The 20,730-nt window shown below is 42.0% G+C and overlaps 1 protein-coding gene across 3 annotated transcripts in view; it reads right to left on the bottom strand.

Moving 5' to 3' along the window:
- Positions 1-483: 483 nt before the first annotated feature.
- The window catches only part of SYTL4 (synaptotagmin like 4), a 52,941-nt gene continuing 32,694 nt past the window's right edge, over positions 484-20,730 (bottom strand). For 2 of the 3 annotated variants that reach the window (XM_074391980.1, XM_074391979.1), the window contains 11 exons: positions 15,769-15,870; positions 15,221-15,296; positions 14,733-14,823; positions 14,529-14,617; positions 13,274-13,372; positions 12,017-12,195; positions 11,630-11,732; positions 10,972-11,133; positions 5,978-6,086; positions 4,058-4,157; positions 2,786-3,321 (listed from right to left, as the gene is read on the bottom strand). In XM_074391980.1, the coding sequence (XP_074248081.1) occupies positions 2,931-3,321; positions 4,058-4,157; positions 5,978-6,086; positions 10,972-11,133; positions 11,630-11,732; positions 12,017-12,195; positions 13,274-13,372; positions 14,529-14,617; positions 14,733-14,823; positions 15,221-15,296; positions 15,769-15,870 (1,501 nt within the window). In that variant the 3' untranslated portion in view covers positions 2,786-2,930. Of the gene's footprint in view, positions 875-2,785; positions 3,322-4,057; positions 4,158-5,977; positions 6,087-10,971; positions 11,134-11,629; positions 11,733-12,016; positions 12,196-13,273; positions 13,373-14,528; positions 14,618-14,732; positions 14,824-15,220; positions 15,297-15,768; positions 15,871-20,730 lie in introns of those variants that run through there. The other variant, XM_010350840.3, reaches the window with a different exon arrangement.

Genomic DNA, 20,730 nt, shown 5'->3' with positions numbered 1-20,730 from the left:
GCCCATGACTTAGTCAAAAATCCATTATCTGACTAAAGTGCTTTTCTAAAGCAGCTCCATTATAAGGGTCCCCCAAAGGTTTAGTAAAGATGTCTAGAACTGGAAAAAGCTTGTGAATTCTGTTGGCATTTCAAAGAAAAGCATTCGGCCAAAGCAAGGTGGAAACAGCTTAAAAACTAGAAAAAATAAATTTGAAAGCCAAGTTCCAGAAGTTTATCAACGTAGAACATAAGTTAAAAGCATAAATTGGAGAGGAGAAAGAGGGAAGAACTACTCTCCTCTCCCCTACATTCCTGTGTCTTTGGTCACTCAACTGTTTCCCAGAGCCTTAAAACCCAGACTGGTCCTAATGCCAAAGGTAGCCAGGGCTTCCTAGGGAAGTAGGAACAACGATAGCAAGACTGAAGATAAAAAGTTGTTTTAAAATATGTTTTTAAGTAAACCTTATAAAGACATAAGAAACAATGGACTCTGAAAATATACTAGATTATACACAGAAACATTTTGAAGAGATGCTTATTCTTGAGACTGCTTTAAAAAGGAGAAGTCTGCAACACTCTAGCCAGCATAATGAGATTTGCAGAAAATACATGTTTGTACACACACACACAAACACACACACACACACACACACACACAATTAAATTATAAATCTTTGCTCTTGGTTTCTTCACTTCCTCTGACTTGCCCTTCCCAGGGCTGGACCTGCAGAAGAGGACAGGGACTCATAAACCCAGCTTTTGCTTGGCCATCGAGGAACGGAGCTGCAGAGTCCCTTCTGCCCAAGACCCTGGGTACTGTCGCATCTTCTGCCACAGGCTCACTTCTTCCCCAGTCGAGTCCATCCAGTCCACCACTTCCCCATTACTGATCCCTGAGGAGAAACACCAGAGGACGCTAAAGAGGGGCCCCACTCAGCCCACCAGGAAAGACGGGTTGTACAGCAAGAGTAGCCACCCCATAACAGGCAGTTTCCTATGAAGATGGGCTGATGGGCACAGCAGTCTGGGAAGTGCTTCCTGTTGACTCTGTACATGTATTTCTGGTACTCCTGAGACTCTGTCAAGAGACTCTGGTTTGATGAAATCAGACTCCAAATGGCACACAGTCACTAGAGACTTGCTGTTCTGAGGCTGTTACAGAGTTCTAGTCCCTGACACCTCATGCCAGAGTTATTGCCAACTGTATTTAAACTTTTTTCTTTTTATTTATTATTATATTTTTGAGACCGAGTCTCGCTCTGTCACCAGGCTGGAGTGCAGTGGTGCAATCTTGGCTCGCAGCAACCTCCACCTCCCAGGTTCAAGCGATTCTCCTGCCTCAGCCTCCCAAGTAGCTGGGACTACAGGCACGTGCCACCATGCCCAGCTAACTTTTTTGTATTTTTAGTAGGGACAGGGTTTCACCATGTTGGCCAGGACGGGCTCGGTCTCTTGACCTCGTGATCTCCCTGCCTCAGCCTCCCAAAGTGCTGGGATTACAGGCATGAGCCACCACACCTGGCCAACTTTTTTCTTTTAAAGGTAAACACCTTTCCTCTAGCTGCAGACTCCAGGCCAGAATCGAGGATCATATGTGGCCCCATTCCTATTCTCTTTTATATCACCCATTCATTCAGCAAACATTTATTGAGTGCCTACTGTATGCCAGGTACTCTTTTAGGCTCTGGAGACACTAGTAAACAAAGCAGAAAAAGTTCCTGTCCTCAGACAACTTTCATTTGAATAGAGAAGACAGAAAATATACAAGTAAACCACTAAGACTATTTCAGGTAGTGAGATTAACATTATGAAGTAAATAAATAGGGTGATGTGTAGTGCCTGGATCAGGACCTACTGTGCAGATGGAGCAGTCTAAGGGACGCTCTGAGAAGGTGACATTTGAGCCAAGACCTGAAGGATAAGAAGGAACCAGAATTTCCATTCAGAGAAAACAATAATTGCAAAGGTTCTGAAGTAGGAATGAGCTTGGTATATTTGGAGAGCAGAAAGTCATTGTGATTGAAGCATGGTGAACAAGGGGAAGAGTGATAAGAGACGGATCAGAAAGGAATAGAGGGCCCAGGTTACACAGGCCCAGGGGCCTGTAGGCATGGTAAGAACTTTGGATCATTTTCTAAGCACAGTAAAAAGCCACTGAGGGATTTTAACAGGGAACTGACAGGAATTGGCTTACATGTGTGAAAACATCGGTCTAGATGCTTCATGTTAAATGCTCTGTGTGATTATTAATATATAATTATATTAATATACAAGTGCAGAGACTGGCGGAGAGAGCAAAGAAGAGGATCCGAGGCTAAGCTCTGCAAAGCACCAACATTTAGAGTTTGGGTACAGCATGAAGCACCTACGAAGAAAACTGAGAAGGGGTGAGCAGTGACTTAAAAGGGAATCACAGTACAGTGTCAATAGAAGCTCCGTGTTTCAAGCAAAGAGGAGTGATCCACTATGTTAAATAATGCTGAAAATTCTGGTGAGATGAGAACAACATTTTGGCAAGAGCAACTGCTCAGCAGAATGTTGGGACAAAAGCCAGATCACAGTGAAGGAGAGCTGAAGGAGAGGTGAGAAGTGGAGACGATTCTTTTTAAGAAACTAGAGTGTGGTCAAGGGAAGGTTTATTTTTGTTTCATAAGATTGGAAATACCAGAGCATATCTGTATTCACCCCTGGGAGGTAGGGAGGATAAAACTGAGACATGAAGATTATAGAAGTGAGGTCACTGAGAAGGGGGAGGGAGGTGGTCCAGAGGACTTGCAGAGAGCTTAGCTTTTGCTAGCAAGGACCCTTCTTTCATTATTAAGAGGATGGAGGATGGAATGTATAGGTATATACATATAGGTAGGTTTGTAGATTTTTTTTTGATGGGAAGATGATGGAGTTCCTGGCAATCAGGGTCACATTTATCTGTACACGTATCAGTGCATGAGCTCAGCCTTCCCCTAGGCCTGGCACGTAGTAGGCACTCAATAAGTATTGGTTGAATGTTAACTGAAAGGAAAGAAGACAACTGTCATTACAGAGGAGCTTGTGTGTTGGGGGGAGGAGTGGTATTAGGAGTGAAATAGACAAGAAGCCTTTCAAACAAGCAAGGATAGAGGAGGGGCTCTCACCAGTGCCAACACCCAGCCTGACCCCTCCCAGGAAGTCATTGCTGGCCAGGGGCTCCCGGTCCCATACAGTCAGTTCCAGGCACATGTGTTGTAGATCTTCCAGCCTCACACCATTGTAGACAAATGTATGGTTGTAGTGAGGATTCAGGGTCTTCTTCGTCACAGGAGTTTTACGTTTACTGGCCTTGTTCCTCATGGGAAGGAGGTATCTGGCAGAGGGTGGGGAGTAATCAACAGCCTACCCAAAGCTGGCAGTATCTCTCTAAATTCCCCTTTCCCCTACCACAGTCCTAGCCCAGGAAGATGAACCCACACCCAGATCCTAGTATACACGCCCCTCATTGAATCTGCTGAAGCAGAGTTCCCACTCCCTCTACTAGATCATTCACCTGATTCAATTCCTTTAACCTAGAGAGAAAATGAATATAAGAGTATTAGTGAGGCTATTCTGTGCTCCACTGAAAACGCGTTTTAAATATGTGGCTCTGTTTCTACTAGACAATTTATCTCTTTAAATAAAACCAATAGTAAAGTAATATCTATAAGCTCAGCCAAACATGATCTCTAGATAAATTAAGTCAGTGGGTGATCTGTAATTTGGGGAAAGGTTAAAAATTGTGGGGGGGGGGAAGCCCTGAGTTCCCAAATCTAAACAGTCAGAATACACAGATTTTTAACCAGAATTAAGAGCATGAGTCAGACAAAAGTCAGAACCTGTCTACAACCCTCCTCTTTGGGTTATCAACACTATAGCCCAATCAAAACTGGGCTCAGACTAGTGCAAAGGTGGTGGAGGTTTCGCCATTACCTAATTTCAGTAACAAATTTAGTTGCTGGGAGTGGTAGGACACACTGGATAATATCCACAGAGAAAGTTAAATTGGGTTCTTCCCTTAGCTGTCTTGTTCTGAAACTGGTTAGTTTGAGGCTGGTCTAGGGACTCACCCCTTGACAAAGCTGTCTGAAGTCTCTCCTGCTTTGGCAGCCGTCAAGTTCTTGGCTTCTTTGATCCACACCTGGAGCTCTCCCCCTTCCCCACCTTTACCTGTAAGGGATGTCAGCCATAGCAAGTGAGCCCCTTACACCTCTAGATTCATTTTGAGCCTTCTTAATGCAACACTTTCTTTCCTTGCTCCTAAAGACAGCAAGCTCCATAACAGAACCATGCCTGTCCTGTCTCCTCAGTGCCTAGCACAGTGCCCACCAGTAAGCAATGGGCACTCTATTAATAGCAACCACAATATCAATAAATGCCTATTGAAAACTGGCTATGTGCCAGATACTATGTTAAGCATTTAATTCTCAAAACAACTCATTAAGAATCACACTATTTTTTTCCTCATTTAATGGATGAGGAAATTGAGGCTTAGAGACATAAAGTTGCCTGATATTGGTTTAATGACTTAAAAAAGAGGGAACTCCTCCATTTGAGTTCTTGATTCCATCCCCACTTCACAGGACTCATCAGACATCATCAATTTCAATCCCCACCTCCCAATTTAAATCTCTCTTTCTCCACTAGTCCCTTCCCCTCAGTCTGAATATATACTAATCTCATCTCTTAAAAAAAAAAAAAAAAAAAAAAAAAAAAAAAAAAACTTCTAAAAGAAAATCTCCCTTTAACCTTATCTTTTCTTCAGGCTATTCTCCATGTCTCTACTTTCTTTCACCATCAATTACCCTGAGGGAAAAAAAAAGTCTACACTTTACACCTCTACTTCTTTGTCCATTCACTCAGCCTAGTTTATAGTGAAATCTGGTTTCTGCTTTCACTGATCCACTGAAAATGCAATCTAATGCCAATTAGCCATGTCTTCTCAGACCTCATCTGGTCTGACCTCCCTGTAGTATTTCAATACTGTTAATAACCCCCGCCCCTTCTTCTTGAAGCTCTCTCCTGACAACCTTTTACGTCACTGATGTTTCTTTCTCTCTTCATCTTTTAACATGTTCCTGATCTTTCTGGTTCCATACTTGCCTCTCTTCTCTAGTCATCCTACATACCCTCATTGGGGGATCTCATTGATTCCCCCAAACCTTATAGATGTGACTCTGCCGAAGGTATACTTTTTCAAAGAACTTGGGCTACACATTGCCAATGGATCAAGTGAAACTCTTTAAGTTCAAGGCCCTCTTCAGTCAGGCTCCCACCTCATGTCAAACTCCAGCCCCACACCCACATCTAGCATACCAAAAAACTCCAATCCCTCTAAAATAAGAGACACATTCACATACAACCCCACATTTATCATGCCTTTTTAAAACTTTTGCTCATGTTAACCTCTTCTGAAAATGGTTTTCTCTCCTCTTCCTCCTTTTGTGTCTGGTGAAGTTTTAAGGTCCAGTTTTAATGTGACTTCTTCTTCAAAGCTCTCCCAAATGTAACCAGACATAATTTACCACTCCTGTATCTGTGTCCTTTTAGCACATAACTGTCTTTCTTGCAAAACAGAAGCTCCTCAAGGGAAAGCAAATACGGTTTACTCATCTACACAACTGTAGTCACTAACACAGTGCCTGGCATGTTGAATTATGCTTCCTCAGCCTGCAACTTCCTGTCCTTTATACTTTACCACCTCTCCCAGCCACCCTTCTCAGCCCCAAAGTTTCTGTAGCTTGCCACAGCTGGACCAAGACCAAGTCCATTTAATAGCCTAAAAAAGAAAAGAATGCCAACCCTAAAGCATTCCATTCTGGTTGAAAAAAACACCAAGAGGCTTCCCTAGTAAAGGAATCTCCCTAGCAGATCCAGGGAACATCCCAATCTGATCTCTCCAAGAGTGCTGGCCAGTAGCCAGCACCAGCCTTGCATAGATCCTATGCAGAAGACTAAGAGCTAAATCCAGGGCCCCAAAGAAAACTCACTCTTTTTCCGGTCACCTCCAACAGGGGGTTTGGAGGCTGGGATGTATTTCAGTGAAACCACCAACTCGCCTTTGTGTGATGGCAAGCCAGTCTGGGACTCAGCACTGATCTGAAACATAGGGAAACCCAACAGGTCAAGCTGGGCTTCTCAGGAATTGTTGGGACCTCTCCCTGAGAAAATTCGAAAATTATCCCCCAAGAACAGCATCAGGGCAAAAGAGGATACTTCTTCGTATGAATATAATCCAGGGTCCCTAGGCCATGGCAGCCACAGGTTTCTAAGGCAGTTTCATTAGAAGGAGAACCAATGAAGAGTCTTCTGCAATACCCACTATTATGCCACTTTGGGCGTATAGTTACTAAATTCCAAATACTCTCAAAGATCTTCAAGGAAAGTGGCCATACAAACTCACAAAGGACTGAGACCATGATGGAGAATCTTGCTAGCAGCATTGTTAGTGAAAACAACCTAAATGGCAATCAATATAGAAAGAGTTAAATGAATAATTGTAGTGTCCTTGTCTGGCATATGGCTTACAGTCATCAAAAAGAATGCAGTGAATCAGTACATGCTGACATGGAAAGATATCCAAGATGTAGGGTTAAGTCAACAAAGCAATATGCAGAAAAATATCCCACTTATATTAAAATATATTCATATTTGTACATGTAAATATATGTATATAAATAACGATTATCATTATCACTTATATTAGCCCTTACTCTGTGGTAGGCATTGTTATAAGCACATTAAATGTATCATTTTGTTTGATGACTGTCTCTATGAGATAGGTACTATTATCCCCATTTTACAAGTGATGGAAGAGAGGAACAGAGAAGTTAAGAAAGTCGCTCAAGGTCACACAGTAATTGGCAGAGCCAGGATTCAAATTCAGACAGACTGGTTCCAGAATCCATGCTTTTGAAGACTATACTACACTGCATAGAAAAACCCAATATTCGGACAAATTTATCCTCAATTCCTCTAGGGAGGGGAATAGAATAGGGAAAGGAAAGAAGGCTTTTACTTTTTTACTCTATATTCACATTTAGTGTCTTTTTAATGAGAATAGTTTATATTATTTGTATGATTTTTAAAAACACAAAGTAGTTTTAAAAAGAGGGCTTGCAAAAAAAAAAAAAAAAAAAAAAAAAAAAAAAAAAAAAAAAGGCATTCAGCCAGGTGCAATGGCTTACATTTGTAATCCCAGCAGTTTGGGAGGCTGAGGTGGGCAAATGCTTGAGTCCAGGAGTTCGAGACCAGCCCGGGCAACATGGAAAAACCCCATCTCTACAAAAAATACAAAAATTAGCTGATGTGGTGGTGTGGGCCTGTAATCCCAGCTACTTGGGAGGCTGAACCATAAGAATCACTTGAACCCAGGAGGCGGAGGTTGCAGTGAGCCAAGATCACACCACTGTACTCCAGCCTGAGCAACAGAGCCAGAACCTGTCCCTCCCCCTCCAAAAGACAAAAGAGGGCTTGCAAAGATTTGAAGGCCAGGTGAAACTCTGTTATACAAATTTGAATATGCTACAATTATAAATTTTACATTTATTTATCTTTGATCAATGTCTGTCTCTACCATTAGAGTCGAAGTGCCAGGAGACAGGAATGAAGCCTATTTTTGTTCGTCCAAGTATGCCCAACACTTAGCAAAGTACCTGGCACAGGTGCTCCACAGATATTTAGTGAATGAATATAAGAGTGAATGAATGAATGTCTGGGATGAGTAGCAGGTGGCCTATCGTCTTTGGCTTTGGTTGGCAGAACTGCTTCACTCTGTTGGCTCTCTCTGCGTGACTTTGTTCCTTATGCTTTAGTATCCAGAACATGAGCTGGTGCAGACTAGAGATGCCCTTTTACCTGCTTGTATTTTTTTTTTTAAAGACAGTGTTTTACTCCCACAGCCCAGGCAGGCTGGAATGCAATGGCGCTCGGCTCACTGCAACCTGAGTCCAAACTCAAGTGATTCTCCAGTGTCAGCCTCCCGAGCAGCTGGGACTACAGGTGCACACCACCACACCCAGCTAATTTTTGTAGAGATGGGGTTTCACCACGTTGCCCAGGCTGGTCCTGAATTCCTGAGCTCAAGCGACCCACCCACCTCAGCCTCCCAAAGTGCTGGGATTACAGGCATGAGCCACCATGCCCGGCCTTGCCTGTGTTAATTGGGGCTCCTCTAACCTAGGTCCTCACCAATGCTAGGAAGCCAATAATCCCATAGGTCTGGATCAATGTACCATACTCAGAAGATATAGTTTAATATATGTGAAAGACACGAAAGAATCAGGAGGTTGATCCAGGCAAGGGAAAACTGCATGAGAGCAAATGGATTGCTAGGGAAAAAACAAAAAGAAAACCAGAAACAACAAATGTAGAAATTAAAATTGATACATAATATGGGGATGGCTTTTTTGGTTGTTTATAAAATGTCTACACAATTTATTCATTTCTAGAAAATGTTTCAGAAAATTTCTGTGAGTTCCAGTGGACTCTCATTGGAGTTTTGCATTAGCTAGAAACTGGTATATTTGTTTCAGTAACACATATTTATTCTGGCTACAAATATTTGCAAAGAGCAAATATCTCCATGTTAATGTGGTTTCTTCTCTTTATATAAAGCAGTTTTATTCACAGTAGTTCATGATGGTTTATGGTGACATTTCCAATATAATTATATTGACTATAGAGAATGACTTGGGTGCCAAATGGTTAAGAAATTCTAAATTTGTAATAATATGTTATAGTTTGGTAATAATTTCTTTCCTGTCTTTTTATTGATATATAATACTAGCATGTATTTATGGGGTACATGTGATATTTTGTTACATCCATCGTTTTGAATATTTTTCATTTCTTTGCATTGGAAACATTTCAAATCTGCTAGCTATTTTGAAATACACATACTTCTGTTGACTATCGTCATCTTACTGTGCTATTGAATGCTTTCCTGTTTTTATTAGTATTTAAAGGGAAAATTTAATGTTGTCACTATTTTTTTTGCAAGGGCAACAGGTATCAAAATATTAGATGTATATTTCCTTTCACTCAGCAATTCCACCAACAGGAATTTCTCTGACAGTTACATTCACAAAAGAAGATGAAAATATATTATACCATAGTTTTAAGAGCAAAAAAGAATTCACACAATTTAAATGTCTATTAGTGGGGGAATGATAAATAAATTGTAATACAGGCACATGAAAAAATACCATGCAGCGGCAATTAAAATGATATAGATCTGTAAGTGATGGCACAAAAGGATGTCAATGATATATTGTTAAATGAAAAAAAAAGAGATGTGTACAATGAGGTTCATGTGAGACCATTTGTGTAAAAAATATATATATATAAATACATGGATGCATATCTGGGCTGCTTAATACAAAATTTCTTTTTTCTTTGAGACGGAGTTTCCCTCTTGTTACCCAGGCTGGAGTGCAATGGTGCGATCTCGGCTCACCGCAACCTCCGCCTCCTGGGTTCAGGCAATTCTCCTGCCTCAGCCTCCTGAGTAGCTGGGATTACAGGCACGCGCCACCATGCCCAGCTAATTTTTTTGTGTTTTTAGTAGAGACGGGGTTTCACCATGTTGACCAGGATGGTCTCGAGCTCTTGACCTTGTGATCCACCCGCCTCGGCCTCCCAAAGTGCTGGGATTACAGGCTTGAGCCACCGCGCCCAGCTTTTTTTTTTTTTTTTTAAGACAGAGTTTTGCTCTGTTGCCCAAGCTGGAGTACTATGGCGCAATCTTGGCTCAGTGCAACTTCCACCTCCCGGGTTTAAGCGATTCTCCTGCCTCAGCCTCCCAGGCAGCTGGGATTACAGGCATGCGCCACCATGCCCAGCTATTTTTTTGTTTTGTTTTGTTTTTAGTAGAGACAGGGTTTCACCATGTTGGTCAGGCTGGTCTCGAACTCCCAACCTCAGGTGATCCACCTGCCTCTGCCTCCCAAAATGCTGGGATTTCAGGCATGAGCCACTGCACCCGGCCATACAAAATTTCTAGAAAGATACACAAGTAACTGTTAACAGTGATTATTTCTAAGGAATGAAACCTACTTTCCTTTTAATATACCTTACATTGTTTTAATTTTAAACCTTGTGTACCTAAGTCCATTTTTGCTTAAATTTCTTAACATGGTAAAAAGTTCAAATGCTTAAAAAGGGGATATAGAGAAAACTAAATATTCCTTCTACCTCAGTCTCTATTCCTAGAGGCAGCCACCATGACTACTTTCTCATCTAACTTCCCAAAGATAGTTTATGGACCATGTATTGTTTTAAACAGTTAAAATGCTAATGTAAAAAAACCTAAAGATGAACTTTGTCATGTCATTGTATAGTTCTGATAATCAAGAAGTTGCTGAATAAGTCCTCTGTTTTAGCAATGTCATCTTAACCAGATGACTTCCCTACCTTATTTTATAAGTTAAGTGACTCATCTAGTTGGCAAGTGACAGAACCAGGATTCCAATACAGGTCTGCACTCAGATCCCAGGCATGATTATGCCATATTGCTACACTCTGGCCCTAAGTGCCATCTCCAAAGTCAGATTCTCCCTGGCCTCTGTGACCAAGAGTATAGTAATTGGAGCTCCGTGAATTGCTTTACTTCCTCCTTGGAAGTAAAGCAGTAGCTTGGCAAAAGGGTGCAAATTAGGATATACACAGAAGCTTAGCTTGGAGAAGAGGTGCGAGTTAGGATGTTAGGATACACCCAGATTGTGGAAGGTTAGGAGGCAAAGCTTAGGACACATATGAACATGTTTTCAAAGCAAAACCATGGCTTCATACTTTGCCTGGTTTATACAGCACACAGGATATACAAATGCCTCTGAAATTGCTGTGAAACTCAGAAACACCAGCAGGGGGCACTAGAACTCCAGAGAAGACTACATTCAAAGACGCTACCAACATAGACCAGCAGAGGCTACTGCAGACAATTCTACCTCAAATCCAAACTGCATGAGTTGTTAAAGCAGGCTACCTTTCCATGTAAAGGGAGGCAATGATCCAGTTTCTTATCAAGCTTCCAGGAATCCATCTGGATCTCTGCCTCTCCAAGGAAAGTGTTTCTGCCAAAACGGCCGTGATGCCAAACTGAGAACTGCAGGGTCCTCCGGGCCAGGAGAGATTCTGGGATCTCATACTGGGAAGGGAAAGTAGAAGCCCAAGATGATTAGTTTAGGGTAATTCCTCAGACAAGAATATTCCAAAACCTGAGCAACCATTCCTGAAGTCACTAGTCCTGAATACCAAATTCCTTTATATTCCCTAAGCACTTTGAGTTTCCTCACTCAAAGCCTCAACTTACCTCATTTTATAAAAAACCTACCATATTCCACAGGAAGACCTGGAAAATTAGATTTTCCTTGAGTAGGTTAGAGAATACTGAGTCGTCCAAAAAGAACTGACAAGGAGACTCCTTATCTCAAATGTCTTTTTAAAATGAGATTTGTGGCCATGTGAATCTCCAGCTTCACAACAATCCAGGAAATCAGGATGTGAACAGGTACCCAATGTATCCTCAGACACAGACATGGCCCACTGAAACTCATGTCACCTGGCCGTGTTGCAGAGGAATAGTTACAGCCTAGGGCACAAGACAAAACAGGTTCTCCTACCCTTGGTGTCTAGATACTTACCCTAAGGGTCTCATCATATAGTGGATTAATGGTATCCCGCTTGATGCTGGTTTTTCTTTTTCCTTGGCGGGACTTGTCAGGCAGAAGGTAAGTCTTCACATATCTAGAAATCAAAGAGTGCACTGAGTAATTTGCTGGCCTTTCTCAACATGCTCTTCACTTTTCTGCTCTCCATATGAATATGGCATGGTGATATATGATGTCAAAAATGTCACCTCAAGCCCTCTTAGACATGCCATTCTTGCTTTTTCCCAATCCTGGTTCCTTTCCTACATCACACCTCCCTACTCCCCAAGAAAGGGATAAGCTGTCTTCAAGAGTGCCCAGACAGATGCTGGGGTCTGGTCTCTGGTCTCAGAGCATCAGTCAGGTTCCAGAAGCACTCACGGGTTAGAGCGCTTCTTGGCTTCATCAGCATAGGCCAGCTGCTGGCACTCCTTCACATGGACGACCAGGCTCTGTGTTTGCTGCTCATACTTCAGGGAAAAGACAATCCTGCCAGTCACAGAGACGTTCCCGAAGTCACCAGCTTCACTGTAGATGCTCATCATGCTGCCGATTGTACTCTGAAGAAAAAGCACTCACAAACATCTGGGGAAGGCACACTCCCCCACCCCCGTTGTTCATATCTTCCCTCATGATAAAGCCACAGTCACTGAAGAGAAGTTTCAGAAGCCCCTGCAATGATCCAGTGCTGCCCACACTCCTTGACCCAGAGGGTAAAGGAGAACTACCAGGACTCATAACTGTTCAGGTGAATAAATCAGTTCACGGCTCATCTAGCCTCTTAGCTTCTCTTCCTCTCCTGTTTGTACAAATTTTAGTGTTCACTTTCACCTGCCCCAGGAGGTGGGCAGGGAGCAGAGGCGAGGGGCAGGTAAGTCCATTTGGGGACTGTGTTATTTACACTAAAACATCAGCTAGAACAGTGTCAGTCACGAAAACAAGGTGGGTTTCTCTTATCCACCTTGTGTCTATCAGGGCCTATAGAGAAAATTGGGAGGGAGTGGGAGGGAGGAAACCCCACCAGAAGTGAAAAGGCCCCTTCCTTTCTGGTAGTAATTGGTCATGTGAGCTGACCTTCTCTTCCTGTGAATGTGAACAAACTCTGTTTACTCTTGTTCTTAACTCTTTCCCTAAATATCAGTCTCCATGCTTATGACAGAACCAGGCCCTGATTCATAAATGTTCCTTTAACTTCATCATCCTGACTGCTGGTGTTGATTGTTAACCATACCCTGATGTCGACTAACCCTGCCAGAGCCGCTCTCATGACACTCACTTTCCTTTAATGTTGGGAATTTAGAGTGCGCTATGATGAAGAAATCTGATCTTGCTTACTTCACAGCCTGGGTACCCCTTTAGAGGATAAGTTAAGGTTACTGCTCACAAAGCTGTGATGAAGAATGTTCCCAGTCTTAATTATCTAATGTGATAATCTCCAGGATGGGGACTCAGGAAGTCCCCTAGTGTACACTAAGCCCCTATAGTCTAAATTGAGGATAGGAACAAACAAATGCATCTTACTTAACTGAAAAGAGTGACGAGGATGGTTTCCGCAGGTCCCGAGTCTGCTCGAGGGAGGTGCTTCTTTTCTTCCTAGTACCCCAATATGCCTATAACCACAGATCTAATAGAACTTACCATGGAGGAGCCACTTTGCATGCTGCTTCTGGCTAACTTCTGGCGATGTAACTTCACTAAGTAGTCAATGTCTTCTTCTTCTTCTTCGTCTTCCTCTTCCTAGAACAATATAGATTCAGAATTAATAAAAGAAATACCTTTCTTTAGCTTCAAAGACTAACATCTTTCCTGTAGTGGGAGCCATAATTGTCACAAAGCTCCAAGTTGCATATGTATGCACACATTCTTCTTTTTATATGTCTTCCCATTTCAGGCTTCCCAGCTCTATTCCAACCATCCTTCTCATATCTCAAAGAATAAGATAAGAATATTTAATGTTTTTCATAGAAGCTATAACTCTTTTCCATTAGACTTTCCCCAACCCAGCTATCTCTTTACATTTTAACCAAGAGAAGTATTTATTTGAGCCCCAGCCATATATCCAGCAATTTATTAGAAAATAAAGGCCGGGCGTGGTGGCTCAAGCCTGTAATCCCAGCACTTTGGGAGGCCAAGGCGGGTGGATCACAAGGTCAAGAGATCGAGACCATCCTGGTCAACATGGCAAAACCCCGTCTCTACAAAAAATACAAAAAATAAGCCAGGCATGGTGGCACGTGCCTGTAATCCCAGCTACTCGGGAGGCTGAGGCAGGAGAATTGCCTGAACCCAGGAGGCAGAGGTTGTGGTGAGCCAAGATCGCGACATTGCACTCCAGCCTGGGTAACAAGAGCGAAACTCCATCTCAAAAAAAAAAGAAAAAAAGAAAAGAGATGGCCAGGCATGGTGGCTCATGCCTGTAATTCCAGCACTTTGGGAGGCAGAGGATGGTAGATTACTTGAGCCCAGGAATTTGAGACTAGGCTGGGCAATATAGGGAGACAACACCTCCCCCACCCACCCCCACCCCCCCAAAAAAGAATTAGCCAGGTATGATGATTCATGCCTAAAGTCCCAACTACTCGGGAGGCTGAGGTGAGAGGACAGCTTGAGCCCAGGAGTTCAAGGCTCTGAGCTATAATCGTGCCATTACACTCCAGCCTGGGCAACAGAGCGAGACACTGTCAAAGAGAAAGAAAGAAAAGAGATAGCAAAGACAGTCCTTTCCTTTAAGCAAATCAGGAACCAGATTTACTTTAGAAATTTGGGGGTATCAAGTTTCATGTTGCCTTTTCCTAAAGAATTAAATAGGTTGATTGAGAATATCAGGTACTAAAGCCAAATCTAGATAAATAAAATTTCATATAGTGACAAAGTGAAATACAAGGGCACTTACCATATCCACATTGAGGCCTGGGACAGATTTGCTTCTGTCTCCCAAGGGGCCACTTTCTGGGCGAAGATCTATCACAGACTTAGTGTACTCTGAGAAGAAGACCAAAAAGCCAAATCAAAAGAGACCTATTCTTCTCCATACCAAGAGCCCATCAAGGGTACTCAGAACTTAAGTCCCAAAAGATGAGTAAGGGAAACCAGTTACCTGAAGGCCTGAGGATTTTCCTGGTGTTCTTCTTAAACAGCATGTCACCCTCATCCACAAATACCACATTTTGACCTCCAGGCTGGGTTTCCTAGAAAGGAACAAGGGCACGAAAATGGAAAAGGGCAGATGGACAGGTAGGAGTGAGTAAGGAAGGATAGCCTTAAGAAGAATGAGGCTCAGATTTTCCCAAGACTATGACAAACTTAAAGGAAAGATTATGTGCCTAGGAATAGTACAAAACCTATTTTCTCACACATTTCAACCAAACCTTAGAAAATGCTCCCAAGTGACTCTGAACTGAAATTTGTTTTGTTGAATTCCTGATATAAATTCTGCCTAAGAGAATGGAGGAAGGGAGGGAGGGAAGAAAGAGGAAGAAAAGAGTGAGGGGGAGGGAAGAAGGGAAAGATGGAGGGAGACAGGGAGGTAAAGGAGGAAGGGAAGGAAGGGCAGGGAGAAAGGTGGCTCAGTAACCTGAAGCTTACCTTTTCTACTTGAGATTTGGGAACAGACATCTTCTTCCATTCTGGAAAGAGGCCAGATTTATCCAGAGAGTCTCTCCTGGAAGTAGATTCACAAGTTATAACTAAGTCACCTCCTCCCCTTCCCCTTGCACCCAGAGATCAAAGCTCTATGGAAGGAAAGCCAGTGGCTTGGGTCATGCTAATAACCAAATTCAGAAGGCATACTTCACATCTGATTTACCTGGAAGGAATGCAGAAGATCATCAGATAGGCAACTTTGCACAAACACAAACACTCATATCCCTCATTCTTAAAGGATAGCAGCATCAGTTGCTACAGGGCTAAGAAGAATACTCCAAGGTACTGGGGGAGTCGACTGGGGAAGCCAATATGATCCAGGAAGCTGTGCTCAGAGCCAAATCAGTACACATGTTACCAAAAAGACTTCTGGTGAGGTCAGAGGAAATATTTCATTCAACTTCCTGAGGACAGAACTCAGGAACACTGATGCTGCAGGACAAAATCGCAACTTGGGTTATGTGGAGATGAGGGAAATGTGGGAACCTCACCTGGAGGTGCTATCCGAGTCAGCTGTGAAGCTATCCAGACTCTCACTCTCAGTTTCCAATGCACTCTTTCCACTTTTCAGCTTTGGCACTTCAAATAGCACACTACAATAAAAACCAAGAGCCAATATTGAAAGGAAGTAGGTTCTGCCTCTAGTCAGGCCTCTTTCCAATCCATTCACAATTGTAGCCTGAGCGATTTTTCTAAAATAAACATGGGTGTACTTTAAACATATAATAAATTGAATTAAGAAATAGGGTCTCGCAATGTTGCCCAGGCTGGAGTGCTGTGGCTATTCACAGGTGCCATCATAGTACACTATAGTCTCTAATTCCTAGGCTCAAGTGATCCTCCTGCCTCAGCCTTCTGAGTAGCTGGGGGTACAGTCATGCACCATGGTGGCCAGCTGAGAATACTTCTTTTTTTTGAGATAAAGTTTCACTCTTGTTGCCCAGGCTGGAGTGCAGTGACACGATCTCAGCTCACTGCAACCTCTGCCTCCCAGGTTTAAGCAATTGTCCTGCCTCAGCCTCCCGAGTAGCTGGGATTACAAGCGTACACTACCACACCCTGCTAATTTTTGGTATTTTTAGTAGAGATTGAGTTTCGCCATGTTCAAGGCTGGTCTTGAACTCCTGACCTCAGATGATCCACCTGCCCTGGCCTCCCAAAGTGCTGGGATTACAGGCGTGAGCCACTGTGCCCAGCCTCAGTATACTTTTAAAACTTTTCAGTGGTTTTCCATTGCTGTTGGGATTTAGCTAAAACCCCTTAGCATAGCAAGAATATCCATATTATTTGGCCCCTGCCACCCTTCTCCACCCTCATCTTTCACCCCCACTCCTCCTCAAACTTTATATTTTAGAAAGATGAAGTTATTTTGGTTCTCTGAATATCCTGAAGCTCTCCATCTTCCCTCTTTTACCTGCCTAGGATGTTCTTTTGACAATGGCCACTTTTCTTCACCTGGCTAAATCTACTCTTTCAGAACTCTCCTTATATGTCAATTCCTCCATGTCTCTCAGGCCACGCCCCTACCCTAAGTCTGGATTAGTAAGCTTCCTCTGTGCTCCCACAGCATCCTGATTTCTTAGCAACAGTCACCACATATGTAACTATTTATGTCTTTTAAACAAATTATTTAATTTGTTCAATGATTTAAACAAATTAATGTCTTTTTCCTCCATTCGACCAAGTTCCATAAGATCAGTGACCACATATCTTATTTACTGATGTGTTCCCAATGCCTTGAAGACAGACTAGCATAGAGTATGTACCCAAGTATTTTTATTGACTGAATTCTTGAATAAATGCCCTCAATGGGACTGAGATACAACCATAAATAAGCAGTATGTCTAGAAGACAGTATTCAAGTGACCAGAATTCTTTTTTAGCCTAATTGCCTTCATGAAGGATGACTCTAGGAATTCAAAACAGCAGTTCTCATCTTTCAAGGAAAGGACACCGTTCCTGGGCCCCTTACCTCAAAGAATTAGTGAGAGAAGTAGGTAAAGGGGAAAAAAAATCCATTCTTCCTCGAATATCTCAAATAACTTCCCCTGGCTCCCAGGACACCACACTCTCCTGGTTTCCTCCTCCAACCTCCCTGGCTGCTGCTTCTCAGTCTCCTCCTCCTGTAGACCTCTAATATTTAGATTGTGTCCAAACTTCTTCCTCGGGCTGCTCCTCCTCTCTATTTAGAATTATCCCTAAATGATCTCATCTAGTCTCATGGCTTTAAATATCCTCGATAAATGAATAACTCAGTTTTATTTATTTTTACTTATTTTTTATGTTTTTTAAGATGGAGTCTCTGACACCCAGGCTGGAGTGCAGTGGTACAGTCTTGACTCACTGCCACCTCCATCTCCTGAATTCAAGCGATTCTCCTGCCTCAGTCTTTTGAGTAGCGGGGATTACAGGCTTGTGCCACCACACCCAGCTAATTTTTGTATTTTTACTAGAGACAGTGTTTCACCATGTTGGCCAGGCTGGTCTTGAACTCTTGACCTCAGGTGATCCACCAGCCTCAGCCTCCCAAAGTGCTGGGATTACAGGCGTGGGCCACCGTGCCCAGCCTCAAATTTTCTCTTACTCAAACTCCAGACTTGTTTTTCCAATGGCCTACTCAATGTCTCCACTTAGATGTCTCAAACACAGCAAACCCAAAACCAAAGCCCCAACCCTCCTCGAAAGCTGTTCTTTGCTCTGTCTCATCAAATGGCAAATTTCTCCTTTCATATCTCAAGTCAAAAACGTTAAGAATCATCCATTACTCCTTTTCTCATGATAGAAATCAAATCTGTCAGTAAATCCCCTTCAACATATACCTAGACTCTGATCCATTCTCACTGCCTCCACTGCCATTACTCTGGTCCAAACCACCATCATCTAGCTCCGGGATGGTTGTAGTAGCCTCCTAACTAATCCTGCTTCTTCCCTTGTACCTATACAATCTCCAGAACACAACAGCCATAATGAGCTTTTAAAATATAAATCAGACATAGAACTATTATATGACCCAGCAATTCCACTCCTGAGTACCTACACAACAGAACTGAACAATAAATGTCCACACAAAAATGTTACATAAGTGTTCATAGCAGCATTATTCATAATAGCCAAAAGGTGGAAACATCCTAAATGTCCATCAATGCACGACTAGACAAACAAATGTGGCATATTCATACAATGGATTATTCATCGATAAAATGAAATTCAGTTACATGCTACAACATGGATGAACTTTGAAATCATTATGCTACTTGAAAGAAGCCAGCCACAAAAGGCCACATATTGCATGACTGAATTTATAGGCAATGTCTAGATTAGGCAAATCCATCAAGACAGAAAATAGATTAGGGGTTGGGGTAAATAGAGGTGATTACTTAATGGCTATGGGGTTTCTATTTGGGGTGGTGAAAATGTTCTGAAATTAGATCGTGGTGATGATTGCACAATGTTCTCAAAGTACTAACGACCACAGAATTTTATATTTTTAAAGTGGTTAAAATGATGATTTTATGTTGTATGAATTTTACCTCCATTTTTCATAAGAAGACAATATAAGGCTGTGTCCCTCAGAGCCATCCTTCTTACTTGGAGTAAAAGAGAGAATGCTTACAAGTGCCACCAAAGTCTTAACATGATCTGCCTCTCACCCCATCTCTGTCCGCATCTCCTTCCATGGCCTCCCTTGCTCACTCAGTTTCAGATCACTCAAAGGTGCCAAACAAAAACTTATCCAAGGGTTTTTATACCTCCTGCTTTCTCTATCTACATGCTCTTCCCTGAGATACCCTAAGGGTTTGCTTCCTTATTTGCTTCATGTCTTTGCCCAAATGTTACCTTGTTATTAAGACTTGCCCTGGCTATCCTAATGAAAATAGTATATGTACACACATTCATTCCTGGCACTCCCTATACCTTTGGCCTACTTCATTTTATCCACAGCACTTGTTAACATCTGATATACCATACATTTACTTGATTATCTGTTTATCTCCACCCTCCAAATTTAAGCCCCATAAACAGGCCTTTTTGTATTCAGCAGTGTATCCCAGGTCGTAAAACAATGCCTGGCAAATAGTAGGCATTCATAGACATTTGTCAATCAAACAAACTAATAGATGAACAAAGAATGAGGTAACCAAAATCTAGTAAAGAATAAACTCCCCAAGTTGTCACATGACGTTTGTGACAGTTCTGTGAAAACAGACACCAGGGTTGAAATCTAGGACTTGCAAGAGGTGAAATGTTAGTCATTCCTTGAAAGATATATTAGCTGTATAGTACAAGACATAGCAGGGGGCTTGATTTCATTTTTTAAATTCAGAATCGTCCTTTTCCCCCTTTTCTTCCCCATATCCCTGCCAAAAAACCCAAGCAGAACCATTCCTCCAGAGGGGTAATTTTAATGATGGCCCATGGAGAGTGGTTTTTGCTTGTATTTTTTTCCTAAAGATTAATATATACCAATCCAGAGCTAATACAAACAGCCCAAGGGCAAAAAGGCAATTATTTGACATCTGTGTAGTAAAAAATAGATTAAGAGATGGGAGCCCTGGGCTCTTAACTATCTGTATGATCTCAGGTAAATCACTTATCCTGCTTTCTTTTCGCAAAAATAAGGGGGTTGAATTAAATTATCTCTGAGGCTCCATAATTTCATGGGAAAGATCATTTATGGTCACTTAATCTATTTTCATATTTAGGATAAATAAGAGTGTTCTGGGTCCAATGAGACAAGAGATCACAGACAACCAGCAGCAGTAGGTTTCAGAAATTACATTCTGACTGATGATGTCAGATGTGTTAATCAGGTTCAGCAAATAAAAGCCATTCTTATCCTTAACCAACAAAGAAAAAAGGGGGCCTCATCACCTGGAACAGATGAGTCACCCACCCAAGGCTATGTAGATAAAAATCACAGTACACATATACCATGAAATACCATACAGATGTCGAAAAAATAAAACAGACCCTTGGTGCTGACACAGAAAGATGTTCTACAATTTTTTTCTTTTACACTTAGAGTAATAATTGACATAAATAAGCTGCACATGTTTAAGTGTGCAACCTGACATTTCGCCATATGTAGACATCTGTAAAACGGTCACCATAATTAAGTTAATGAACACATCTATCACTCCCAAAGGTTTCCTCCTGCCCCTTTCTAATCCCTCCTGCCCTTCCTGTAAGTGTTGATCTGCTTTCTGTCACTGCTTTCTAGTTTGTATTTTCTAGAGTTTTATATAAACAGAACTATACAGTATGCACTCTTTATTGCTCGGCTTCTTTCACTCAGCATGATTATTTTGATTATTGATCCATGCTGCTGCATGTATCAATAGTTCATTTCTTTCCATTGCTGAGTAGTATTCCATCATATAAACAAATCAGTATATCCATTCACCTGCTGATGGACATTTGGGTTATTTCCAGGGTTGGGCTATTACAAACAA

This window comes from Saimiri boliviensis, chromosome X, assembly GCF_048565385.1.
Source record: "Saimiri boliviensis isolate mSaiBol1 chromosome X, mSaiBol1.pri, whole genome shotgun sequence".
NCBI lineage: Eukaryota > Metazoa > Chordata > Mammalia > Primates > Cebidae > Saimiri > Saimiri boliviensis.
The sequence above is the reverse complement of the archived record's forward strand: the minus strand, read 5'-3'. Positions and strand labels throughout refer to the sequence as shown.